Raw genomic sequence first — 23,928 nt, 5'->3', positions numbered from 1 at the left:
TCGGTGTGATGCTGAGGACCCACCCTATGGTCCCGCCCCTTACGTGCATGGCCCCGCCCCTCACGCTACCGGCTGCCTGCGCCGTCGCAGTCGTGCTTCAGCTCAGTACGATTAGGGCTCCCGCCTGCCGCGCCCGCCTGCTCTCCAGCGCTCCGCGCAGCGAGCCACGTGGACCAACTCCGGCGCGCGGTGTTCGCTTGGTTCCAGTGAGGCTCGCCGCGCCTCCCGCGTCTCTGTGCTCGCCCGGTCTCAGCTCCGACCCCATGGCGGCCCTGGTGTTGGAGGACGGGTCGGTGCTGCAGGGCCGGCCCTTTGGGGCCGCTGTGTCGACTGCTGGGGAAGTGGGTAAGCAAGCCCGGGCGGGCTGCCGACCTCATCCCACTCTGCTTAACCTGTCCACCCCTCCTGCACACTCCTCTCCCCGATTCGGTGGCCGCAGCCCCAGCTCCCTTTCACCACTCACGACCGAAGCAGTCATCTCCTCCGGGATTTGCTGCGCTCGGGGCAGTGCTCTGAAGGCTGCCCTCGCCAGAACTCAGTCCTGCCTCTTTCTTCAGTGTTTCAGACCGGCATGGTCGGCTACCCAGAGGCCCTCACTGACCCTTCCTACAAAGCTCAGATCTTAGTGCTAACGTACCCTCTCATCGGCAACTACGGCATTCCCTCAGATGAAGAGGACGAGTTCGGCCTGAGCAAGGTAGTCACACCCAGTGCTTTCTCTACATCCCTTCTCTGATCAGAAATTAACGGTGAAGTGACACTCCGCTAGACATCCTAGAGGAAAGAGCGAAAAGCACTAAGGCGACCGTGGTTACAGGGCTTGTAGGGACCTTGAAAGGCAGAGCTGGAGACCACAGAGCCTCCAGGTGGTACCCCCTTTCAGAGTCTTCTGTGAGGTAAAGGCACAGGCCATAGGAAATGGCAAAGGGCTTATGGGTGTAGTTATCCAAATGAAATGCAAGAGGTGTACTTTTTCTAGTTATTTCATAAGAACCAACAAAGCTTTTAAAATTTTTTTAGTAACAGTCATAGGGGCAAACAAAATCCTTTAGATAGTCAGCCTTCCTAATGCTATGGCCCTTTAATACAGTTCCTTATGTCTTGGTGAACCCAACCATAAATTTATTTTCATTGCTACTTCATAACGGTAACCTCGCTACTGTTAGGAATGGTAATGTAAACATCTGATATTTCCGATGGTCATAGGCGACCCCTGTAAAAAGGTCGTTTGGCCTGGGGGTCGTGACCCACAGGTTGAGAGCCCCTGCTTTAGGATCCTATAAGCTGGTAAGAAACCAGGGTTGTACCTGCCAATCATTGCCAGTTCATCTACATCCCCGTGACACTGATCACCATCTGGACTCCAGGCATTGTTTAATTTTCTGCTTCTCAATAGTATTTATTTCTAGATAGAAAATTCAAATTTTGGCCAGCCTAGTCTACAAGAGCTAGTTCCAGGACAGGCTCCAAAGCTACAGAGAACCCTGTCTCGAAAAACGGAAAAAAAAAAAAAAAAAAACAAAACAGAAAAAGAAAAACTCAAATTTCCTCATGTAGTGAGGTCCTCCCCATTCATTCTGTAAAATCTGGAAACTAAGTTGTCTCTGAGAGTTAGGTACAAATATTAACACAGTCATTATGATAATAATAGAAGTCAGCATAGACTAGATACCGTATTTCACAAAATTTGCTTAAGCCCTAATCCCAGTCTTACGGCGGCATCTTCCTATCAAACCCTGGCTGACCTGGAATTCCCGGAGATCTACCTTCCTCTGTCTCCCAAGTCATGACATTTGATACTATACCAAACCTTCAATCTTTTCCTCCTTTTTAAATTATTTTTATATTTTTTGATTTTGGAGATATGATACTCTCTCTATACTAGGCTGACTTCAAACTCAGGGATCTCCTGCCTTTGCCTCCTGAGTGCTGGCACTAAAGACATGTGCCACCACCACCTGACTAATTCTTATTTTTGAAGCCTGCCCTGAATAAGAGCGCACTACTTGTTGTTATTCCTGCAAGTTTTTCATCTTAAACCGCCGCATACCTGCTTTTTCATTTTAACGTAGTATCTTATGAATTTGGTTAACATATGAATTGTCAAAAGTTTAGACCCCTGAGATCTTCTACAGCCCAATACATTTGCTGTGCCTGAAGCTGTATGCTTGAGTCAGTCCACTTACCCTGGGGAAAGCTGCAGCTCAGGTAGACCTTCGAACTCAGAACCCTCCCTCCTTAGTTTCCCTGGTGCTGAAATTACAGGTGCGGCGAGTACATCATCATCATCTTCATATTACTAAAGACCAGGGTCTCTGTGAAGCCCACACTGCCTTCAAGCTTGCAGATGTTTGTCTCAGCAGTGCTGGGATTGCAAATAGCAGTATTTTGCCTTTAAATACAATTTTCACTTAGCTTGTTTTCAAGATAAGATCTTGCTAATTCATACCCCTCCCTCCCTGGAATCTTTCTTTTTGAGACAGTGTGTTTCCCAGACTAGCCTGGTACTCACTGTTGTTAAGCCATACTGACCTCCAACTATCCGCAATTTTCTGCCTTGCCCCCCCCAACCCCCAGGAATGGGATTATAGACACATGCCACCAGCCTGTCTTGAGTGTCATTTAATCCCTCCCACAAAAATTTACCAGGTCAGGTATGGCATCTACTCACTTAGTCACAGTGCTGGGGAGGTAGAGGCAGACTAGCTCTACATAGCCCATCTCGGGACAGCCTGGGATATGTAGTGAGAACTTATCTCCAAACAAAGTGTCCTTTTTAATTTACTATAATGTACTTCTTTTGAGTAATAAATTGGTTATCTTTTTAAAATTATAATCTGAAATGAAATGATAAAATGACATCGTATCTATCTGGTATTATACCCTGTAACTTTTTAAAAAAATTTATTTGTTTGTTTGTTTTTGGGGGGGATAGGGTTTCTCAGTGTAGCCCTGCCTGCCCAGGCTGCCCTGGAACTCACGCTGTAGACTAGACTAGCCTCCAACTCAGTGATCCAATTAAAGGCGTGCAGCACCACACCTGGCAAGCTTTGTTCTATTGTAATGTTCTGTGCGAATATCTTTTTATAGTTGTATTTTATTTATGTTTTGATAAATACAGCTTGCCTAAAGATCGGAAGGGCAAAGCTAAGACCCTAGAGGTCAGGGAGTGGTGGTGCACACCTTTAATCCAAAGATTTGGGAAACAGAGGCAGATGGATCTCTGTGAGTTCAAGATCAATGCTGAAACAAATCCAGGTGGTGGTGGCTCACACTTTTAATCCCAGCACCAGTCTGCGTCAGGTGCAAGTACACATTCCTGACACATTGGGAAGGAAGAAGGGGAAAGGGTTCCATCTTTGAAGGAAGCTAACGTACAGTGGATATGAGGGAGTCGGGTGCTCACAGAGAAGACTTGTAAACTCGCTTTAGGGCAAGGGAAAGTACCATTTTCTGTTCCCTTGGGCACTCTGGGCCCATATTCAGGACTACCTGTGAAAGCAGGGAAGGAATGACAGACTGTCGTGTGGGGCTGAGCAGAGGGTCAGTGCAGACAATGTTGGGGCGTGCCTTAGACAGCTGGTTGTCCCTGGGCTCCTCACCGTCTCCTCTTTCCATCTGTAGTGGTTTGAATCCTCGGAGATCCACGTGGCAGGACTGGTGGTGGGTGAATGCTGTCCCACGCCCAGCCACTGGAGTGCCACCTGCACGCTGCATGAGTGGCTGCAACAGCATGGCATCCCTGGCCTGCAAGGTATGATCACAAGCACTGGGATGTCTGGGTACAGGGCAGTGTGCCTAGCTGGAAAGAAACAGGTTTCTGAAATCTGTTAGTTCCTGAGTCTGTGGTTGCAAGGCAAAATGTGCAAAGCTTAGATTAAAGAAAAATCCAAACTATTGCTGAGAAGGAAAAACTCTAAAGAAAGCAAACCTAGCTCCTGGTTTGCCTGTTTAAGTCCGACTCCAGCAGATTTTTACATGATTACATTGCATTTGGCTAATGCATGTCTGAAAGGCAGCTCTGCTCCCTGATGTATCATCAGTGGATATCTGTTAACATGTAAAGTGAAATCTGCAGATCCTGTAACTATTTCATGAAAACAAACTATTCTTCCTTAAGAGAATTAAGGAATTCTCTTTTCCCCTTTTTCCCCCCTTTGGTGGGGGAGAGTGTTGGTTTTGAGCTTTTGAGACAGGGTATATATATAGCCCAGGCTAGACTCAAAGGCAATATGTGACCAAGATGACCTTGAACGCTTCCCAAGGGCCATCGTTGTGGACTGCATCACTGCACACAGCTTCTGTTCTTATTCCCATAGTGTCTGTCACTTAGCCTTCTCGTTTTTCTCTAGAAGTTATTTTCAATAATTAGATCGCTCTAGATCATGGTTCAATTTGGGCGTGCTATTTTGGGCTGTGTCCCTCCATCAGCCCATGGAGCAATTGAGTTTGACTTAGGGCTGTGGAGCGGGCGTGTTCCTTGTTCCTGGGCGCCTGCCCTCCCTGGTGACTGTCATCTGAGGCTGTGCTGTTTTGATAGGCGTGGACACTCGGGAGCTGACTAAAAAGTTACGGGAACAAGGGTCTCTACTGGGGAAGCTGGTCCAGAGTGGGACAGAGCCGTCAGCCCTGCCATTCGTGGACCCCAATGCCAGGCCCCTTGCACCAGAGGTCTCTATTAAGGTACAGAGGAGGTGCCCACAAGTGGGGTAAACTCAAGGACTTGAGAGATGGGGTTTGGTGTGGGTGTGTCTTAACTTGCCGATCTGTGGCTGCCAACTGTTGTTCTTTGTTCCTCAGACTCCACGGGTATTCAATGCAGGGGGTGCCCCTCGCATCTTTGCTCTGGACTGTGGCCTCAAGTACAATCAGATCCGATGTCTCTGCCAGCTTGGGGCTGAGGTTACTGTGGTACCATGGGATCACGAATTAGACAGCCGGGGTGAGTGTCTGGGGCCTCACAGACCAGCAGCTTTTGTTGGGCGGGAGAGCTGTCCCTCAGAACAGGTGGTGAAAGTCAGCGTGAGTTGTAGGAAGGAAGGCCGAAACCAGGGGCTCCATTTTCATGGTCGAGAGTGTGTGTGTGTGTGTGTGTGTGTGTGTGTGTGTGTGTGTGTGTGTGTGTGTATGTGTGTGTGAGGTGGGGGGAGAGGGAGAGAGAGAGAGATATTATTTTAATTATTGGAGGGGCCACAAGTCTGTGCCATACAACCTTAAGAAGTCAGGTCTCTCCTATGGGTTCTGGGAATCGAACCCAGGTCATCAGGCTTGCACGGTTGGTGCTTTTATCTGCTGAGTCATCTCGTCAGCCCTCGGGCGTCTTTGAAATCCCACTTATGACCTCCTTTTCTGCCCATTCCAGAGTACGATGGTCTCTTCCTAAGTAATGGACCTGGTGATCCTGCCTCTTATCCTGGTGTGGTATCCACACTGAACCGCGTCTTGTCTGAGCCCAATCCCCGACCTGTGTTTGGAATCTGCCTTGGACACCAGCTGTTGGCTTTAGCCATTGGGGCCAAAACTTACAAAATGAGGTGGGGCTTGGGAGAATAGAAGGAGCCAGCACTTGGAACATAATTGAGGAGTGCACTGTCTTGAGAGCTGGGGGTTCCTGGTATGGAAACTGGCGTTGAGCTGTCAGGAGCAATGAGATCTGAAAGGGCTGAGTTTACTTTAGTCAGAAGAGGGCGGTAAGAGCGGTTGACTCCGTGTTCCCTTCTCTAGGTACGGAAACCGAGGCCACAACCAGCCCTGTTTACTGGTGGGCACTGGGCGCTGCTTTCTGACGTCCCAGAATCACGGGTTTGCTGTGGATGCAGACTCCCTGCCAGCAGGCTGGGCTCCTCTCTTCACCAATGCCAATGACTGTTCCAATGAAGGCATTGTACATGACAGCCTGCCCTTTTTCAGGTGAGCGTGGGGCTGCGTGGGGCGACAAGGGGCCGTGAGGATGGGCAAAGAAAGCCCAGCCATGGACCTCGATCCTGGAGGCTGCCACAGCCACGGCAGTGACGTCAAAGGTTTTCGTCATTCAATCTCTTCGACAGTGTCCAGTTTCACCCAGAGCACCGAGCTGGCCCTTCAGATATGGAACTGCTTTTTGATATATTTCTGGAAACTGTGAGAGAGGCTGTAGCTGGGAACCCCGGGGGCCAGACAGGTAAGCCACTTTGTAGAACCAAGATGTGGATTTAAGAACGGGGCTAGTTCAGGACAAGCCCGAGGTGAACTTATTCTAAAGGCTGTGTTTGGGAGGGAGGAAGAGAAGAAACAACCCTGGGCAGTTTGTGCTGCCTCTGTCAAAAGGATCTCCAGAGCTAGAGGTCCTGGGCTCCTCTCAGGCTCTCTGTATTTTTTTTCTGGAACTGAGGGGTTCAATCTGCATGGCTCCTGGAGGCCCACTCTCTTGGCATTCACTGACTTTCTTTGCATTCACAGTTAGAGAGCGGTTGGCGCAGCGCCTCTGTCCCCCTGGGCTTCTCATTCCTGGTTCTGGGCTTCCACCACCACGGAAGGTTCTGATCCTAGGCTCAGGGGGCCTCTCCATTGGCCAAGCTGGAGAATTTGACTACTCGGGCTCTCAGGTAAGGTGTAACTATAGCCCCCCATCTGGATGTGCGACCCATGGAGTCATAAGGAGAAGGACTAAGGCCTGGGCACTGTTAGCAGGGATGAAATGGCCCAGGGAGGTCTGCGTGCATCCGGATGGCTGAGGTTGTGAAGGATAGGAGTCCCTTACTAAGGACTGGAGTACAGGGGAGGGAGGGAGGAGGAGAAATGCTGGCCTAAGGCTTCAGTCGTCTGTCGAGGAGGCTGATAGGCCATTTTTATCCTGTCAGGCAATTAAAGCCCTGAAGGAGGAGAACATCCAGACACTGCTGATCAACCCCAACATTGCCACAGTGCAGACCTCTCAGGGGCTGGCAGACAAGGTCTATTTCCTTCCCATAACACCTCACTACGTAACCCAGGTATGGCTCAGATCAGGGTAGCTGGAAGAGGGGACTCTTGATGGGCAAGGGGTTTCACTGGTACCTATGGGGTCCTAAACTGCTTTGATCTACTTTCCCCCTAATGGTTTGGATTCATTCCTACCTCCTGCCTCAGGTGATTCGTAACGAACGCCCAGATGGCATCTTACTGACTTTTGGGGGCCAAACAGCCCTGAACTGTGGTGTGGAGCTGACCAAAGCTGGGGTACTAGCTCGGTATGGGGTCCGGGTGTTGGGTACACCCGTGGAGACCATTGAACTGACGGAGGACCGACGAGCCTTTGCTGCCAGGATGGCTGAGATTGGAGAGCACGTAGCCCCCAGCGAAGCGGCAAATTCTCTTGAACAGGTTTGTGAGATGGTTGGGTAAAGAGTGACGTCATTTCCTCTGTATCTTATTTCCTTTGGGTCCAGGAGCCCTCTGGGCGGTAGCAAATGACTTGTTGGTTCACGTCTTCTGCTCACTGCAGGCTCAGGCAGCTGCCGAGAGACTGGGCTACCCTGTGCTGGTGCGTGCAGCCTTTGCCCTGGGCGGTCTCGGTTCTGGCTTCGCTTCCACCAAAGAGGAGCTGTCAGCTCTTGTGGCCCCAGCTTTCGCCCACACCAGCCAGGTGCTGATAGACAAGTCTCTGAAAGGCTGGAAGGAGATTGAATATGAGGTGGTGAGAGACGCCTATGGCAACTGTGTCACGGTGAGTGATGGGGCAGAGGGTGGCCCAGGCATTCTGAACTCATGAAGGAGCAGAATCTAGAGTAGTATAGCCCCAGCCATAGCAGGACCTGGGGATGGAGCCTCCTGGTTCTTTTGACTTCCTTTTTTGGTGACCTCCACCACCCCACTTCGTAGGTATGTAACATGGAGAACTTAGACCCACTGGGCATCCACACTGGTGAGTCTATCGTGGTGGCTCCCAGCCAGACCCTGAATGACAGAGAGTACCAACTTCTGCGACGGACAGCTATCAAGGTCACCCAGCACCTGGGGATTGTTGGGGAGTGCAACGTGCAGTACGCCTTGAACCCGGAGTCCGAGCAGGTGAGCCTGTGAAGTTAATACTGCACCCTTGTACCTTGGTTTTGGGGCCTCGAGGTTAAGAGGTTTCTTGGTCCTGCCCACTCAACACTGAAGCCAGGATCTTGGTTAGAGCTGGAGCTTGGGGAGGGTCCTTTCACTCCAACCCTACTGGGGATGCGGTCATCTTTCCTCTCACTTTTGAGCACTTTTCTAGGTCGGGTACCAATGACTTATTCTCTCTGTTCTCCCGTTTGCAGTATTACATCATCGAAGTAAATGCCAGGCTCTCCCGCAGCTCTGCCCTGGCCAGTAAAGCCACAGGCTACCCTCTAGCCTACGTGGCAGCCAAGCTAGCCTTGGGCATTCCCCTGCCAGAGCTCAGGTATAAGGTGGTGTCGGGGGAGCGGGGGCTGGAAAGCATACAGAAGACAGGGACTGCGAGAGTAGCGAGATGCTCACCCTGCATTTCTGTCTGTCTGGCACCCCAACTTCCTGATGCTCAGGAACTCTGTTACGGGGGGAACAGCAGCATTTGAGCCCAGCTTGGACTACTGTGTGGTAAAGATTCCTCGATGGGACCTCAGCAAGTTCCTGCGTGTCAGTACAAAGATTGGGAGCTGTATGAAGAGTGTTGGTGAGTGTCCTGTAGAACCAAGATGCTGGCATTGCATCATTGTACGTGCTAGACCAGTGGTTCGCAGCCTTCCTAATACTGCAACCCTTCAGTATAATTCCTCATGTGTGCTGACCCCAATCTTAAAATGATCTCAGTGCTACTTCATAACTGTAATTTTGCTATTGTTATGAATCATAATGTAAATATCTGATATGCAGAATGAATATCAGATATGTGACCCCCTCCCCAAAAGGATCACAACCCAGAGGTTGAGAACCACTGGTCTAGAATGTCAGTGAGGTCTAGTGTGGCCTGAATTTCCCCTGCTCCTTTATTGATAGTAGCTTAGAAATAATAGTTTCAGAGTTAATGGGTGCGTTTCATGTTGGATGGTCATCGTCAGGAGCAGGGTCAGACTCATCTGGAAACCTGTGTTGGGATAGCCCCCTAGGGTCTTCTCTCTTTAACAACTAAGTAAATGGAGAGGCCACAGGAAGAAAGTGACCTGGTTGAAGGCTCACAAAGGAGCAGTGTGAACAACCAGGTCCTGTGAGGGCATCGTTCACTACTCCTCCCTTATCCTTGCAACCAATCCCCTAGATGCCCTTCATCCGCACGGCGTCTCCACGGCCTATCATTAGGTTGATAGATGTCGGCGCTCTTTTACTCTCTGCTTCAGTGTCTCTTCAGGGGAGCTTATTCTTGTTTTCCTGTGAGTCCTTGTTTATTTTTTAGATATTTATCTGTATGTGACTTTTTCCTGCATATTTGTATGTGCCTCAGAACATATCAGATCCCCTGGAACAGATGGTTGTGAACCACCATGTGTGTTCTGGGAACTGAACTTGGAACCTCTGGAAAAGCAGTGCTCTGAACTGCCAAGCCATCTCTCCAGCCCCAATCCTACTTAATTTTTAAAATTTGACAATATTGTGTTTGTGTGCGCGATATCTGTTGAGGGTGGCGTGTGTGTGCCACAGTATGGATGTGTGAGTCGGTACAATTTTAGAGTCCATCCACCTTCTTGTGAGTTCCGGAAATTGAACTCTGGTCGCCAGGCCCAGGTGGGAAGCTGCTCTCAGTGAACCCTTGTAAATCGAAGTCAGCATGGTGCTAGCCATTCTTAGCCTATCTCCTCCTCTGCTGCTTTGTAAAGTGGACTTTTTAAAAATGTAATTGGCTGTGGGTGGATTCAAAGAATAGTAGGATCGTTTCTCTGTTATCCAAACTTTTTAATATTCTAAAGGATGAGACATTCCAGATGGTACCATCATGGGAGGAATAAAGCAAGCCAGATAGCTGGGCAACCATCAGCGGTTCCGGTTGTTGCTTAAACAGCACAAGTTCCAGCATGTACAATGAAGTTTTGTCTTAACAGAGTATGAAGATCAGAGCACGACAGCACTACCTGACAAAGAACTTTAGCACTTGGGAGGGTTAGAGAGGTGGATTGTAAGTTCAAGACCAGTCTGGACTACATAGTAAGTTCTGGGCCAGCCTAACCTGTGAGAGTGATACCCTGTCTCAAAAACAAAACGAAAAGTCCTTGGATTGTTTTAGAGCGTTGTGAGACAGTCACAACCACGCGGTGGTGAAGCGGGCTGGGACCTAAGTGCTGGTGTGCTCTGTAGTGTCCCTGCGGTTGCCCCGTCTCAGGTGAGCATGCACATGCACTAGCTCGCGGGCCACCTGCTTTGGAGAAGCATGTCACTGCTCCACGTCTCCAGAGAGGGAGTGGCTTTGGAACAAGTAAATCAGCTCAGATATTATTCCAGAATTTTTAGAAATCCTACAAGACTGCCAAGATGTTCCTTCTGGAGATGAATTTCTGTTATATGAAAATTATAATAAACATGGGACTGGAGCCATAATTAAATTATGGTTAAAATAAATGGATTAGAAATAGGACAATCAAAGATTGAGTCCCAGCTGAGACTTTGAAATATCTTACACTCCTCCTCCGGTCTTCTTGAAATGCCATCTTCCTGCTTACTTCTTATGAATTTGTGTTTTTGTCTTTTTGAGAGAGGCTCTGGCCCTGCACTGCCCCACTCTGTAGATGAGGTTGGCCTGGTGTTCACTATGTAGCCCAGATACTGTCCCCAAACTTTTGGCAATCCTTCTGCTTGAGTCTCTTAATTTTTTCCCCCTAGACAAAGTCTCACTATATAGCCATAGCTAGCATGGAACTTGCTATGTATAGAACAGTCTGGCCTCCAACTTAGAGTGATCCTCCAGCCTCTGCCTTACAAATGCTGAGATGACAGGCATGAGCCACCACATTCAACCTTCAAGATACTGTTTAGCAAAAATCACCCAAATGATCATTCTCACTTCTTAAGGGGTTGTTACACTTTATACTTTGTATTGTGGACAGGAGCTTATGTGATGCAATTGGTGCTTGACAAGGGCTACACAGTTACCAAGGGCCCTTGCACTTCTGGAAATCTTTTTGTAAGTAGTAACCTGAAATAAAATAAAAAGTACCCCAGCCTCATAACCATCAACACTTAAAAGTTCAATGTCCTTCAGTAATTTAGCAGTTTAATGATGGGAAACTGTGTAGGAATTGGAGTAGTGCTTAATGGGGCCATGTGGGGAAGTGCTTATGAGTGGGGGAAAGCAGAACTTAGGTTTATACTATAATTGTCTATGAAACATATAGGGGGAAAGTCCTGGATCCAAAGCCCATGCTTGACTGGGTGTGGGTTTGGGTGGGTGTGCTGACTGGTCGTGAGGGGACCAGAGGACAACCTCGCGTGTCACCCTGCTCCCTTTTCTCCTGACTGGCCAGTGATCCATCTCCATCCCCAGTTCTAGAACTGGAAGCTGTACCCCCACACCGGTCTTATGTCTGGGTTTGGGACTTGAACTCAGGTGCTAAGCAAGTACTGTACTGACTGAGCTATCTTCGCACCTCAAATCCTTGTTTGTTTGTTTCTGAGGTCTTTTTATGTAGTCCTTTCTGGACTAAGACTTGTTATGTAGACCAGGCTGGCCTCACACTCACAAAGATCCGCCAGCCTGTGCTATCATGTGGGCCTTCAAATCTTAAAAAATGCAATTGGCTAAGGATGGATTCAAGGAGTAGTGGGATCATCTTCCTGTTATCCAGACCTTTTAATGTTCTATAGGATGAAACATCCAGATGGTGCCATCATGGTGTGAATGAAGGAAGCCAGATAGCTGGGCAACCATTAGTATTGTGGTCTGTTGCCGTTAGCTAATAAATTCCAGTAACAACAGGCCCTTTTTGGCATGGCATGCCAATTCCATGTTCAGTACAGTTTGTGCTTGTCTGGGAAAATGGTAGGAATACAAGATAGTTTGCAGGCTTCTTCACGGCGAAGCACGATGAAGCCCACTACCACGGCCAAGATTTAAATAAAGCCCATGAGGCATCAATCACCACACGTACTCACCCACACCACTCCCCGTCCTTCATCCTGTTCCTCCAGGTGAAGTCATGGGCATTGGCCGCTCATTTGAAGAGGCCTTCCAGAAGGCCCTGCGCATGGTGGATGAGAACTGTGTGGGCTTTGACCACACAGTGAAGCCAGTCAGTGATGTGGTAAGCAGCTCTTCTTCCCGAAAGCACCCTGACGTGGGCCCTGCTCCACTCTGCCCCTCAGCCGGAACTTCTAGACAGTAACAGCAGCGGTCACGTGATTTGCCGTTTCTCACTTCTGGACAGACTTCCCCACCCCTGCACCGTTCTGCGTCCATCCATCTGTGCTCTTCCCCAACAGGAGTTGGAGACACCGACAGATAAGCGGATCTTTGTGGTGGCCGCTGCTCTGTGGGCTGGCTACTCAGTGGAGCGCCTGTATGAGCTCACACGCATTGACTGCTGGTTCCTGCACCGTATGAAGCGCATCGTGACCCACGCCCAGCTGCTGGAGCAACACCGGGGACAGCCCTTGCCCCAAGACCTGCTGCACCAGGCCAAGTGCCTTGGCTTCTCAGACAAACAGATTGCCCTTGCAGTTCTGAGGTCAGAAATGGTGGCGAGGGCCTCAGGCCACCAAGGGTTGGGAGGGAGCTTCTGCACCAGGCAGGACACTGGTGGGAAACCTGGAGGGTCTTGCCTCCATTTGTCCATAAGATGTTTTCCTTTCCATCCCTGCCCTAGCATGACTTCATTAGTCTGTGCTCTATTCCCAAGGCCCAACCATGTTTCTGTCCTTTTAGCACTGAGCTGGCCGTTCGGAAGCTACGTCAGGAACTCGGGATTTGCCCAGCGGTGAAACAAATTGATACCGTTGCGGCTGAGTGGCCAGCACAGACCAATTACCTGTACCTGACATACTGGGGCAACACCCATGACCTCGACTTTCGAACACCTCATGTCCTGGTCCTTGGCTCTGGCGTCTACCGGATCGGCTCCAGTGTTGAGTTTGACTGGTGTGCTGTAGGCTGCATCCAGCAGCTCCGGAAGGTCAGAGTCCTTTGCTCCTAGTTTTCCCGCTCTCTGTGGCGGTTGCCTGTCCTCCCACACGAGACCCTGGTCTTCCTATTAATTGTTCACCTTCTGTCGTAGGTTTTGGGTTAGGGTCCTTCCTCAGGCTATCTTGCTTCCTCTTGCTGCCTAAATCTCCTCCCCAACATTCTGCCCGCTTCTCCCCCTGTGTAGCTGTTCCACAGGAAGCAGGCTGGCTGGCATGCTGCAGTGGGAGCTTTGACTCACTTTCTCTTTGTGCTTCCTCTTAATCGTTAATGCACCTACGCCCTATCTACGGCAGATGGGTTATAAGACCATTATGGTGAACTACAACCCAGAGACAGTCAGCACCGACTATGATATGTGTGACCGACTCTACTTTGATGAGATCTCTTTTGAGGTGAGGGAGTACCCAGGCAATGAGCGGGACAGGCTGGGCAGCCCAAGGTCCTTTTGCACTTAATCAGGCTGAGGGAAGCAGCGAGCGAGAGGGCTCTGTTGCCCTTGGTTCCTCTCCTGTACTGCAGGTGGTGATGGACATTTACGAGCTGGAGAACCCTGACGGTGTGATCCTGTCCATGGGTGGGCAGCTGCCCAACAACATGGCCATGGCTTTGCATCGGCAGCAATGCCGAGTGCTGGGCACCTCCCCTGAAGCCATTGATTCAGCTGAGAACCGATTCAAGTTTTCCAGGCTCCTCGATACCATTGGTATCAGCCAGCCTCAGTGGCGTGAGCTCAGCGACCTCGAGGTAGGGTGGGACCGGGCAGGAGGCCTAGGGATTGGATGTCGTTCGTGAGTGAGTGTGACCAGCCCTGCTGAGCCACCTGTTCCCTTAGTCTGCTCGCCAGTTCTGCCAGACTGTGGGGTACCCCTGCGTAGTGCGCCCCTCCTATGTGCTCAGCGGAGCTGCTATGAACGTGGCCTACACTGATGGGGACCTGGAGCGCTTCCTGAGCAGTGCAGCGGCCGTCTCCAAGGAGCACCCCGTGGTCATCTCCAAATTCATTCAAGAAGCAAAGGTGAGCGTCTCCTCCCCGCCAGCCACAGAGAAGGCTGCATTCTTGCTGAGTCATAGGCACGGTGGGCTCGGAAAGATGGGTTGTATTAGTGCTGTTTCACAAGTGGAGCTTCTTCGGGAGGGCAGCAGGAATCGGAAATGGCCCTGTCCTACATCCCACTGCCTGTGTCTGCCCCCAGGAGATTGATGTGGACGCTGTGGCCTGCGATGGCATCGTGTCGGCCATTGCCATCTCTGAGCATGTGGAGAATGCAGGTGTGCATTCAGGGGATGCTACATTAGTGACCCCCCCACAAGACATCACCCCCAAAACTCTGGAGCGGATCAAAGCCATTGTGCATGCTGTGGGCCAGGAGCTCCAGGTCACTGGGCCCTTCAATCTGCAGCTCATTGCCAAGGTAATAAGTTGACAGGAAGGGACCAAAGCCTACAGCTCCTCCGTGTTCTCTGCTGGGGGGCTGTGCACTGTCTTACCCTCATCCGTGTGGGCAGCAGAGCTAGGGAAGGGGTCATTTCTAGAGTCCACAGCACTGTCAGGGCTGGTGACAGTCACCCAGTTGATCCCCGAGACTCGAGAATGAGGGTGAGAACTAAGGTTCGTAGAGCAGTGTCCGCTCACCTGGGCTGCACAAGGCCTGATCCGATGTTCTGTCCCCAAGGATGATCAGCTGAAAGTCATTGAATGCAATGTGCGTGTCTCTCGCTCCTTCCCCTTCGTGTCCAAAACACTAGGTGTTGACCTAGTGGCGCTGGCCACGAGGATCATCATGGGAGAGAAGGTAGAGCCCGTGGGGCTCATGACTGGCTCTGGAGTCGTGGGAGTAAAGGTAAGGGGAACACGGGCCCTTGAGACTGGTGTACAAAGCCCTGAATTGTTACAAAACACTTAGGTTAAAAACTAGATGGTTCTACAAACTGTGGAACACCTGGCTGCTTTGTTTGGTGAATTTATTTATATTTTTGGTGGTACTGGAGACTTGAACCCAGGGCCTCAGGCATGCGAGATAAGTGCTCTGCCGCTCAGCCCAGAGAGAGTGCTCAATGAGCAGATAAACCCTCACCCACGCAAGGCATCGATGCCCAACCATGGGATAATAAGATGGTCATCATCCCTTAAGAGCTTACCCTGTAGGAGGCAAAAGAAGTTTGGTCCAAAAATAGCCTGTTATGGAACAGTCTGTGATACACCTACATAACTAAGTTACAAACCAAATGTACAAGGAGTTTAGAGACGGACGACGCTATTTCCAAAAGGGTGCTCTGGGAAAGCTTGGGAGAAGGGGTGGTATTGGACTGAGTCTCAAGAATGGTACGGTTGTTGGATTTACAGAGCGCCTTGGAGCTGTGTTGGGGCCAGGAAACAGTCAGGGTGGAGGCAGTGTGGACGCAGCAGGGCTCAGGGAAGGCCAGCCTTGCTGCGCCTGGGTGATGGGGACAGGCAGGGCTCAGGGAAGGCCAGCCCTGCTGCGCCGGGGTGATGGGAACAGGGCCCCTTTGTTGCCTCTTCTCCCGACACTGGTCCTGTTGCTCTCCTAGGTGCCTCAGTTCTCCTTCTCCCGCTTGGCGGGTGCTGATGTGGTGCTGGGCGTAGAGATGACCAGCACTGGAGAGGTGGCTGGCTTTGGAGAGAGCCGTTGTGAGGCCTACCTCAAAGCCATGCTCAGCACTGGGTTTAAGATCCCAAAGAAGAACATCCTTCTGACCATTGGCAGCTACAAGGTACCAAGGCCGATGGGGGAGGCGGGAAGTCACACGGTTTCAGCTTCCTAGGCCAGGACTCACTTGTCTCCCTCCGCCCACCTGGTTCTAGAACAAAAGTGAGCTGCTCCCAACTGTGCGGCTGCTGGAGAGCCTGGGCTACAGCCTCTATGCCAGTCTGGGTACGGCTGACTTCTACACTGAGCACGGGGTCAAGGTACGTGGTGGCCCCCCATCATCCCCTTCTGGGCCCAAAGGAGTCTCCCCTTTTCCCCTTTCCCAATGTAGACCAAGTAGGGTATGTAAGAAAGCAGAGAAATTTCTCGAAGGCTCTCCTGCACTGTTGACGTGTTGATGGTCTTGTGTTTCTACTTCCCAAGTCTTGTGCGTGTGTACATGCGTGTGAGCTCATACTTCTTGCACACAAGAGAAATACTTTTTCTGTTGAGAACTATATAACAAATAGAGGCAGCCCCTCACCCCCAGCCTGTGGATACTCATTCTCATCATAGACTCTGGGACCAGAGCCTTTCAGATAAGCCTCCCTGGCGCTTGCGGGAGTGAGGCTGGCCTTGACTTTCGTTTGGGCTGGCAGGTAACTGCTGTGGACTGGCACTTTGAAGAGACTGTGGATGGCGAGTGCCCACCCCAGCGGAGCATCTTGGATCAGCTGGCTGAGAATCACTTTGAGCTAGTGATCAACTTGTCGATGCGCGGGGCTGGGGGTCGCCGCCTTTCCTCCTTTGTCACCAAGGGCTACCGTACCCGGCGCCTGGCTGCTGACTTCTCTGTCCCTCTTATCATCGACATCAAGTGCACCAAACTCTTTGTGGAGGTAACATGGTCCTGCATGCTGGCCGCTGCTGTGATGGGGGGAGGGAGGCGTGGTCTAGGGTTGGGAGGTGGCCGTGTGGAAAGGCTGTGCGGGTGCACAGCTTTGTGGGTCCAGAGGCAGTGAGGTGGGATGGAAAGAACTCGGCTTCTACCTCACCTCACAAGACCACCCTTCCTTTAAGCCTGTCCTGACTGCTGTCCCCTTGCAGGCCCTAGGTCAGATTGGCCCCGCCCCTCCTCTGAAAGTCCATGTAGACTGCATGACCTCCCAGAAGCTGGTGCGATTACCTGGTGAGTGTGTCTCTCGGGACACTGATGGCAGCTCCTAGAGGCTCTGTTCTGAGCTCCCTCGGTCCGTGGTGCTCCTGACTGAGGAACTTGCATCAGCAGCTGTGAATTCTCTCCCACTCCAACTCTGACCTTGCCCCTCACATTCCCCAGGACTGATCGACGTCCATGTGCACCTTCGGGAACCAGGTGGGACACACAAAGAGGACTTTGCCTCAGGCACAGCCGCTGCCTTGGCTGGGGGTGTCACCATGGTTTGTGCCATGCCTAACACCCGGCCCCCCATCATTGATGCCCCTGCTCTGGCCCTGGCCCAGAAGGTAAGCCACTATACCCCTACCTACTTGAACCTCTTTCCCTCTGTCCTTCCTGTGACCCCAGCTACCGGCACCTTGCTGGTGTGTGGGCATGGATGTCAGCAAACCTTACCTCGTGTCTATCTTCTAGCTGGCAGAGGCTGGTGCCCGCTGTGACTTTGCCCTGTTCCTTGGGGCTTCGTCTGAAAATGCAGGGACTCTGGGTGCTGTGGCTGGGTCTGCAGCGGGGTTAAAGCTCTACCTCAATGAGACCTTCTCTGAGCTACGGCTGGACAGCGTGGCCCAGTGGATGGAGGTAGGGAATGTGTCACCACCGGTTGTCTCCTGGCTTGAGGCCTTGTCTACGTGGGCTGTCAGCAGAGGGGATTCAGGTTCTTCGGGTGCACTGGGCTCGATGAGCACGGGGAATCGAAAGCTCATCAGTTTCTCTCATCAATTCCTTCTGCCCAGCATTTTGAGACCTGGCCTTCCCACCTCCCCATTGTGGCCCATGCCGAGCGGCAGAGCGTTGCTGCAGTTCTCATGGTGGCTCAGCTGACCCAGCGCCCAGTGCACATATGTCACGTGGCTCGGAAGGAAGAGGTGAGAGTGTGGCAAAGGTCACCAGGGAGTCGAGGAGTCCAAGCTGGTGCCCTTGTCACAGTTGGCCCTCAGTGCTCTCAGGATGCCAGGCATAGACTCTGTAGGGCGGAGCACGTTGAGAGCCCCGTGGGTCGCCCTGCTTTCTCTCTAGATCCTGCTGATTAAAACTGCGAAGGCCCAGGGGCTGCCAGTGACCTGTGAGGTTGCACCCCACCATCTCTTCCTAAACCGGGAAGACTTGGAGCGCCTGGGACCTGGGAAGGGAGAGGTCCGGCCAGAGCTTGGTTCCCGAGAGGATATGGAAGCTCTGTGGGAGAACATGGCCGTCATCGACTGCTTTGCCTCAGACCATGGTGAGAGGTCCCTGTGTGACCCATAAGTTCAGGGACTCCGTAGTAGGTAGTTGACAGTGCTGGTTGAAGGGATGAAGATGAGGGAGGTTGTAGATGAGAGACTATGTGCGCAGAGTCCAAGCCCCAGAGGTTTGGGAGTGAAGACGGTGACTGGAATGAGGTGTCCGGGCCTGTCCCCCAGAGTGATAGCTGTTTTCTTCCAGCTCCCCATACCTTGGAGGAGAAGTGTGGGCCCAAGCCTCCGCCTGGCTTCCCAGGACTGGAGACCATGTTGCCGCTCCTGCTGACGGCTGTGAGCGAGGGCCGCCTCAGTCTAGATGACCTGTTACAGCGACTGCACCACAACCCACGGCGGATCTTCCACCTGCCCCTTCAGGAGGACACCTATGTAGAGGTGTGGGGACAGGGACCGGAGGTGGGGAGAGTGCCGCTCTCAGAGCTGTGCTCTGGTGACCCAGAGGTCTTGTGTGACCCTTGACCCTTTGGGCAGGTGGATCTGGAGCACGAGTGGACAATCCCCAGCCATATGCCCTTCTCCAAGGCCCACTGGACCCCATTTGAAGGGCAGAAGGTGAAGGGTACCATCCGCCGTGTGGTCTTGCGAGGGGAGGTTGCTTATATCGACGGACAGGTACGTGTGGCCCCAGTTGGTCTCGGTGGTGACGTCTTGGCAGGATTCTCACTTTATCCCTGCCCAGTACAGACCCACTGCCGTGTCCCACGTGACATTTGCTTGCAGGTGTCTGCTTCTCTAAGAGCCCCTGTGTGCTCTCCTCCCTCACATCCCTTGCCTTCTGTGTGCAGGTGTTGGTACCCCCGGGCTATGGACAAGATGTACGGAAGTGGCCTCAGGGAGCTGTTCCCCAGCCTCCTCCTTCAGCTCCTGCCACCACAGAAATAACCACGGTAACCACTCTGCCCCGGGCTGGATCTGGCCATCAGCCCGAAGGGCGTGCCCTAGGGCTGGGCCAGCAGCAGTTTCATTGGTGGAGAGTGCCACACTTGACAGACGAGATCACACTACCTGATCCCTGGCTACTGCAGAGTGGACCTGGCTTTGAGTTTAGGAAGCCAGCTCTGAGAATCACAAGTTACTGTGTCTGCCCAGGCCTTGTTGCCAGATTGGCACATACCTCAAACAGGCCAATTGTGTCTACCAACCATTAGCAACATGTTGGGAGACTATAGCAGGACAGAGGTGCCATGGGGTGGGCTCTGCACTGGGGACCCTGGCTTTTCCTAAGGGACTGTGTGGGGACCAGTGCAGGTCAGTCACTTTTCAACATGCTGGGCTATCTCCGTTTCAGACCCCTGAGAGACCACGCCGAGTCATCCCAGGCCTTCCTGATGGCCGCTTCCACTTGCCACCCCGAATCCACCGAGCCTCTGATCCAGGTTTGCCAGGTAAGAGGGGTCCCGTAGTACTGACCTGTATGGGGATGGATACTGTCCCTCACAGCATCCATAATGGGCCAGGGTTGGGGGCTCAACTGCCCAGGAACTGATTCAGGCTCTTCCTCTCGGGGCTCCTTAGTCCCTTACCTGCCTCACTCTCCTTCCCTCGCTCCTAGTCTGAACTACTGCATCCTTCTCTGACTAGAGAAATTTCCACAGTCCCATAGCATTTTCTCACAGGCCTTTTTTCGTTGTGGGCAGCTATGTACCTCCACCCTGGAGCTGGGATCTCATGGGGCAGCCGAGCATGGGGTAAATCCCGCTTGCTGGTTGGTGTGAACTTGACCCATTCCTCTGCCTCAGATCCCTGATGCCAGCTGGGAAGGCCCTGGGAGGGCACCACTTGGCCCATGCAGCACATCCCCTCCGGGAGTCCCGGGTCCCTCCCATAGCTGCTGCATCCTTCCTGCTCTCCCTTAACCTGCTGTAGCACCTATGGTTTGAGGTGGCTTTAACACAAGCACCGGGAGCAGAGGTCCTTGTGACTTGGGCCCACCACAGCACAGCCACCAGGTGACCTCTGTCCTATTGCCCTTTGCAGCTGAGGAACCCAAAGAGAAGCCATCCAGAAAGATAGTGGAGCCAGGTGAGCCCAGCCTGGTGCATATTCACCCAGGGGCCTCTGTAGTCTGGTCCAAGTAGGGTAGCCTTCTGACCAGCGTCTCTGTACTGCCCCTCACTGCAGAGCTGATGGGAACCCCCGATGGCCCCTGCTACCCTGCACCACCAGTACCCAGACAGGCATCACCTCAGAACCTGGGGGCTTCTGGCCTGCTGCACCCCCAGACGTCACCCCTGCTACACTCCTTAGTGGGCCAACACATCCTGTCTGTCAAGCAGTTCACTAAGGATCAGGTGCCTGGGGGAGAAAGGGCAGAGACACCCAGAGTTTGAGGATTTGGTGTCAGCACCCATGGGGCTGATTCAAGGTCTTTCACAGATGTCTCATCTGTTCAATGTGGCGCACACGCTACGGATGATGGTGCAGAAAGAGCGGAGCCTCGACATCCTAAAGGTCAGGAGGGCGGTGTAGTGGACAGTGGGTCTACCTGGTCCCTTCGTGTGTACATCAGACTGTGCTGTCAGCAGCTCAGCTCTCTGCTTGAAAGGTCCCTGCAATCCGGCCCTGTCCCCTTGGCTGCTTTCCAGCTGTGGTTGACCTACACATGGGGGTAGTCACAGGAGACAGCTATGATGTTTTCTGTTCGGGGTCTTACACACAGGGGTGGCTTTAATTTCGAGTCATGCTAGTGTGGAAATGTCAAGTTGTGACAGGTCGAGGGGAGGGTCTCAGCGCCCTCTGGTGTAAGAGGAGGGTGAGTGCTGCCCTGTGCACACACACACACACACACACACACACACACACACACACCCTTCCACTTTGTCCTGTCCCCAGGGGAAGGTCATGGCCTCCATGTTCTACGAGGTGAGCACCCGTACAAGCAGCTCCTTTGCAGCAGCCATGGCCCGGCTTGGGGGCGCTGTTCTCAGCTTCTCAGAAGCCACATCCTCCGTCCAGAAGGGCGAGTCCCTGGCCGACTCAGTGCAGACCATGAGTTGCTATGCCGACGTCGTTGTGCTCCGGCACCCTCAGCCCGGGGCTGTGGAGGTGAGATGGAGTGGCTAAGGCTGGACTGAGGAACATCGTGTCCCTTCCCTGCCCACATGTCCTGTGCCCACAAGTCTAAGGTTGGGTTGGATGGGTGAAGGGACCTAGGAAATGGAGAAGGCGGGATTCTCCACATGGCCTCCTGTCTTCCCAGCTGGCGGCCAAGCACTGTCGCAGACCAGTGATCAATGCTGGGGATGGGGTTGGAGAGCACCCTACTCAGGCCCTGCTGGACATCTTCACCATCCGAGAAGAGCTGGGGACTGTCAACGGCATGACGGTGAGGGCTGAAGTTCTGAGGGGGTGGGGAGGACAGTCCAGGAGTGGTGTCTCTAGTCCTGAGGGCTGAGATTTTGAGCTGACAGGATGGGTGCCTGCTGTGTCTGGTCTGGTGACTTCTGCCTCCTTTAGATCACCATGGTAGGTGACCTGAAGCATGGACGCACAGTGCACTCCCTGGCCTGCCTGCTCACCCAGTACCGTGTGAGCCTACGCTATGTGGCACCTCCCAGCCTGCGCATGCCAGCCAGCGTCCGGGACTTTGTGGCTTCCCGGGGCACCAAACAGGTGAGCTCCTGGTGGCTCATCACATCCCGGGTGATGTGAGGGGTGGGTGGTGAGAACGCAGTACTGACTCGCGGGCTCCCTCCCCAGGAGGAGTTTGAGAGCATCGAGGAGGCGCTGCCTGACACCGACGTGCTGTACATGACTCGCATCCAGAAAGAACGATTTGGCTCTGCCCAGGAATACGAAGCTGTAAGCATAAGGCTTATGGCAGAGGCCCGGGGCTGGGCTGTAGAGCATCCATAGAAGAGGGCGGGAAGACTGGGCATGCGCTGGGATCCCTCGGTAGGAGCCCCAGTTGTGGCCGCCTCTGTCCTGAACCTAATGGGGACCCTGCCTACCTTACAGTGCTTTGGTCAGTTCATCCTCACTCCCCACATTATGACCCGAGCCAAGAAAAAGATGGTGGTGATGCACCCGATGCCGCGTGTCAATGAGATAAGGTGATGTGGCCCTGCTGTTCAGGAGCCCTCGTGTGCCCACCGGGACAGGCTCTACGGGAGCTGTGTGGTAACGCTTCCCCTTCTCTTGCAGTGTGGAGGTGGACTCAGACCCCCGAGCAGCCTACTTCCGCCAAGCTGAGAATGGCATGTACATCCGTATGGCTCTGCTTGCCACTGTGCTCGGCCGTTTCTAGGGCCCAGCTGCTGGGCAAGGAATCCCAATGCCCCCTACGGGGGTAGCACACTTAGCAGACATCCAGGGGCATCCAGATAGCCCGGGCATATAAATGTACAGACCGAGACCATGCTTTAGGCCCCAGACTAGAGTATTCTCTGGCATGGGGTACAGTCTTTAATACTGGGAGCCCCTCTGCCTCATCTCCGTTCTTACACTCAAATCTGTACAGTTACTTTTCTACTGATATAATAAATAGCCAAACAGTCCCTGGTTCCTCATGAGCTCCGTGGGCCGGCAGAGGAAGTCTGTGGTGGGATGAGAGACTCCCACTGGGCTCTGTGGGGCTCAGGCTGACACTTGGTGCTCAAGTTCTGTGTTTCCCAGACATCAAAGCTCCCCTAGAGACTCTGGCTTGTGTCCAGCCTGCTCTGTGTTAAGTCGCAGTCCAAGCCCTGAGCAGTGGGGCTTGGCCTTCTAGGAGAACACCCAGGTCCTGGAGAAGGGGGACTGTGCACTGGGTTGTAGCTGCCGAGGTTCACTGTCCTCCAGGCATTGACTCCTTCCTGACTAGCCCTGTCCTTAGTGGCCTGGGGTTCTCCAGTTGTCATCAGTATGGGGAACCCCTCTTACTATCTCTGGGGACCACTGCCTAATGCCATGGAGAGCTGAGTGGCCTTTGACATGGGGCCCTGGGTAGGTGCTAAGGGGAAGTAGCTCTTGTGGCTGCAGGTGAAGGCTGGGAGCTGCCGTCCTGGTCCATGAACTTGAACAACAGACTTGACTTGGCACGCCCTGGGCATAAAGCTCCGTTTGCCCTGGGAGTACAGAAGAGAATCAACTCACTCCACTTATTTGTTTGCCGTGTTTTGAAACAAAGCCAGGCATGTTTGAAACTGCTTTATAGCCCTGGCTGCCCTCGCTCCCAAGTCTGGGGCTGGAAGCCTGTGCCATCACATCTGGCCTTCCTTTGAGTTCCAGTTTTAGGTTATAGGAAGACATGCAGTGGTTTCTATAGACCTTCCACACATCGGCTCCCAGTGGTCCAGACTACTTGGTCTCCACTCAGCGGGTGCACTTTGCAGCGATGAGAAGGAATCGCCCTTTTTAAAGGTGGCGCCAACACAAACTTGTTGCCCATTTCCCTTCAGTCGTAACAGCCTTTCAGCCTTTCTCGGCTGAGCAGACTGGCTCAGAGATGTGGGCGGGTGGTTTGTGAGACTGAGCACAGCCTGCTTGGTTTCAAACGCATCTTTCTATCAGAAAGGAACTCGTCATTTCTGACTTTCAGGCCACATAGATCAAATAGCTGGAACCAGTTTGCAGAGATCAAGACTCACAAAGGCTTGGTGGGCAGGCCTGGAAGTGGGTGAAAAATCGCACGTACGCCACAACCTGGCAGAGCAGTGAAAATGGCCTGCCATGTAGCAGCGAGCCAGGCTTGGCAAGGGGTTCCTGCCTAGTGGGTAGAGTTGAAAGACCACAGCAGGCTGTGAGATTTGTATTTCAGTTCTGAAAGAAACA

The 23,928-nt window shown here is 52.5% G+C and overlaps 1 protein-coding gene across 2 annotated transcripts; it reads left to right on the top strand.

Annotated features, from left to right (window-relative positions):
• Positions 1-8: 8 nt before the first annotated feature.
• Positions 9-22,673, top strand: Cad (carbamoyl-phosphate synthetase 2, aspartate transcarbamylase, and dihydroorotase). Of its 2 annotated transcripts, XM_048436568.3 has the most exons (45): positions 9-345; positions 558-697; positions 3,625-3,754; positions 4,541-4,683; positions 4,801-4,942; positions 5,363-5,534; positions 5,725-5,910; positions 6,048-6,160; positions 6,439-6,584; positions 6,840-6,971; positions 7,108-7,341; positions 7,463-7,684; positions 7,840-8,028; positions 8,265-8,389; positions 8,511-8,641; positions 12,082-12,194; positions 12,373-12,617; positions 12,815-13,061; positions 13,366-13,464; positions 13,592-13,816; positions 13,905-14,087; positions 14,266-14,484; positions 14,746-14,913; positions 15,623-15,805; positions 15,897-16,001; positions 16,380-16,619; positions 16,828-16,909; positions 17,060-17,226; positions 17,354-17,518; positions 17,674-17,805; positions 17,957-18,158; positions 18,362-18,552; positions 18,649-18,789; positions 18,963-19,064; positions 19,466-19,562; positions 19,815-19,865; positions 20,155-20,199; positions 20,299-20,468; positions 20,554-20,628; positions 21,010-21,222; positions 21,377-21,502; positions 21,634-21,789; positions 21,877-21,978; positions 22,135-22,229; positions 22,321-22,673. In XM_048436568.3, the coding sequence occupies exons 1-45, from the start codon at positions 9-11 to the stop codon at positions 22,421-22,423; spliced, it is 6,984 nt and encodes a 2,327-aa protein (XP_048292525.3). In that variant the 3' UTR covers positions 22,424-22,673. The 2 variants fall into 2 exon arrangements, with proteins under 2 accessions (XP_048292525.3, XP_048292526.3); XM_048436569.3 differs by lacking the exon at positions 19,815-19,865.
• The last annotated feature ends 1,255 nt before the right edge of the window (positions 22,674-23,928 follow it).

The sequence above is a fragment of the Myodes glareolus genome, chromosome 6 (genome assembly GCF_982192425.1).
Source record: "Myodes glareolus chromosome 6, mMyoGla1.1, whole genome shotgun sequence".
NCBI classification, from domain to species: Eukaryota; Metazoa; Chordata; class Mammalia; order Rodentia; family Cricetidae; genus Myodes; species Myodes glareolus.
The sequence above is the reverse complement of the archived record's forward strand: the minus strand, read 5'-3'. Positions and strand labels throughout refer to the sequence as shown.

Excerpts from the sequence above, each read along its gene's own strand:
- Cad (XM_048436568.3), top strand. The coding sequence starts at position 9 with ATGCTGAGGACCCACCCTATGGTCCCGCCCCTTACGTGCATGGCCCCG. Across the intron at positions 4,684-4,800 it reads CACCAGAGGTCTCTATTAAG|ACTCCACGGGTATTCAATGC; the intron begins GTACAGAGGAGG and ends TTTGTTCCTCAG. Across the intron at positions 7,342-7,462 it reads CGGCAAATTCTCTTGAACAG|GCTCAGGCAGCTGCCGAGAG; the intron begins GTTTGTGAGATG and ends TGCTCACTGCAG.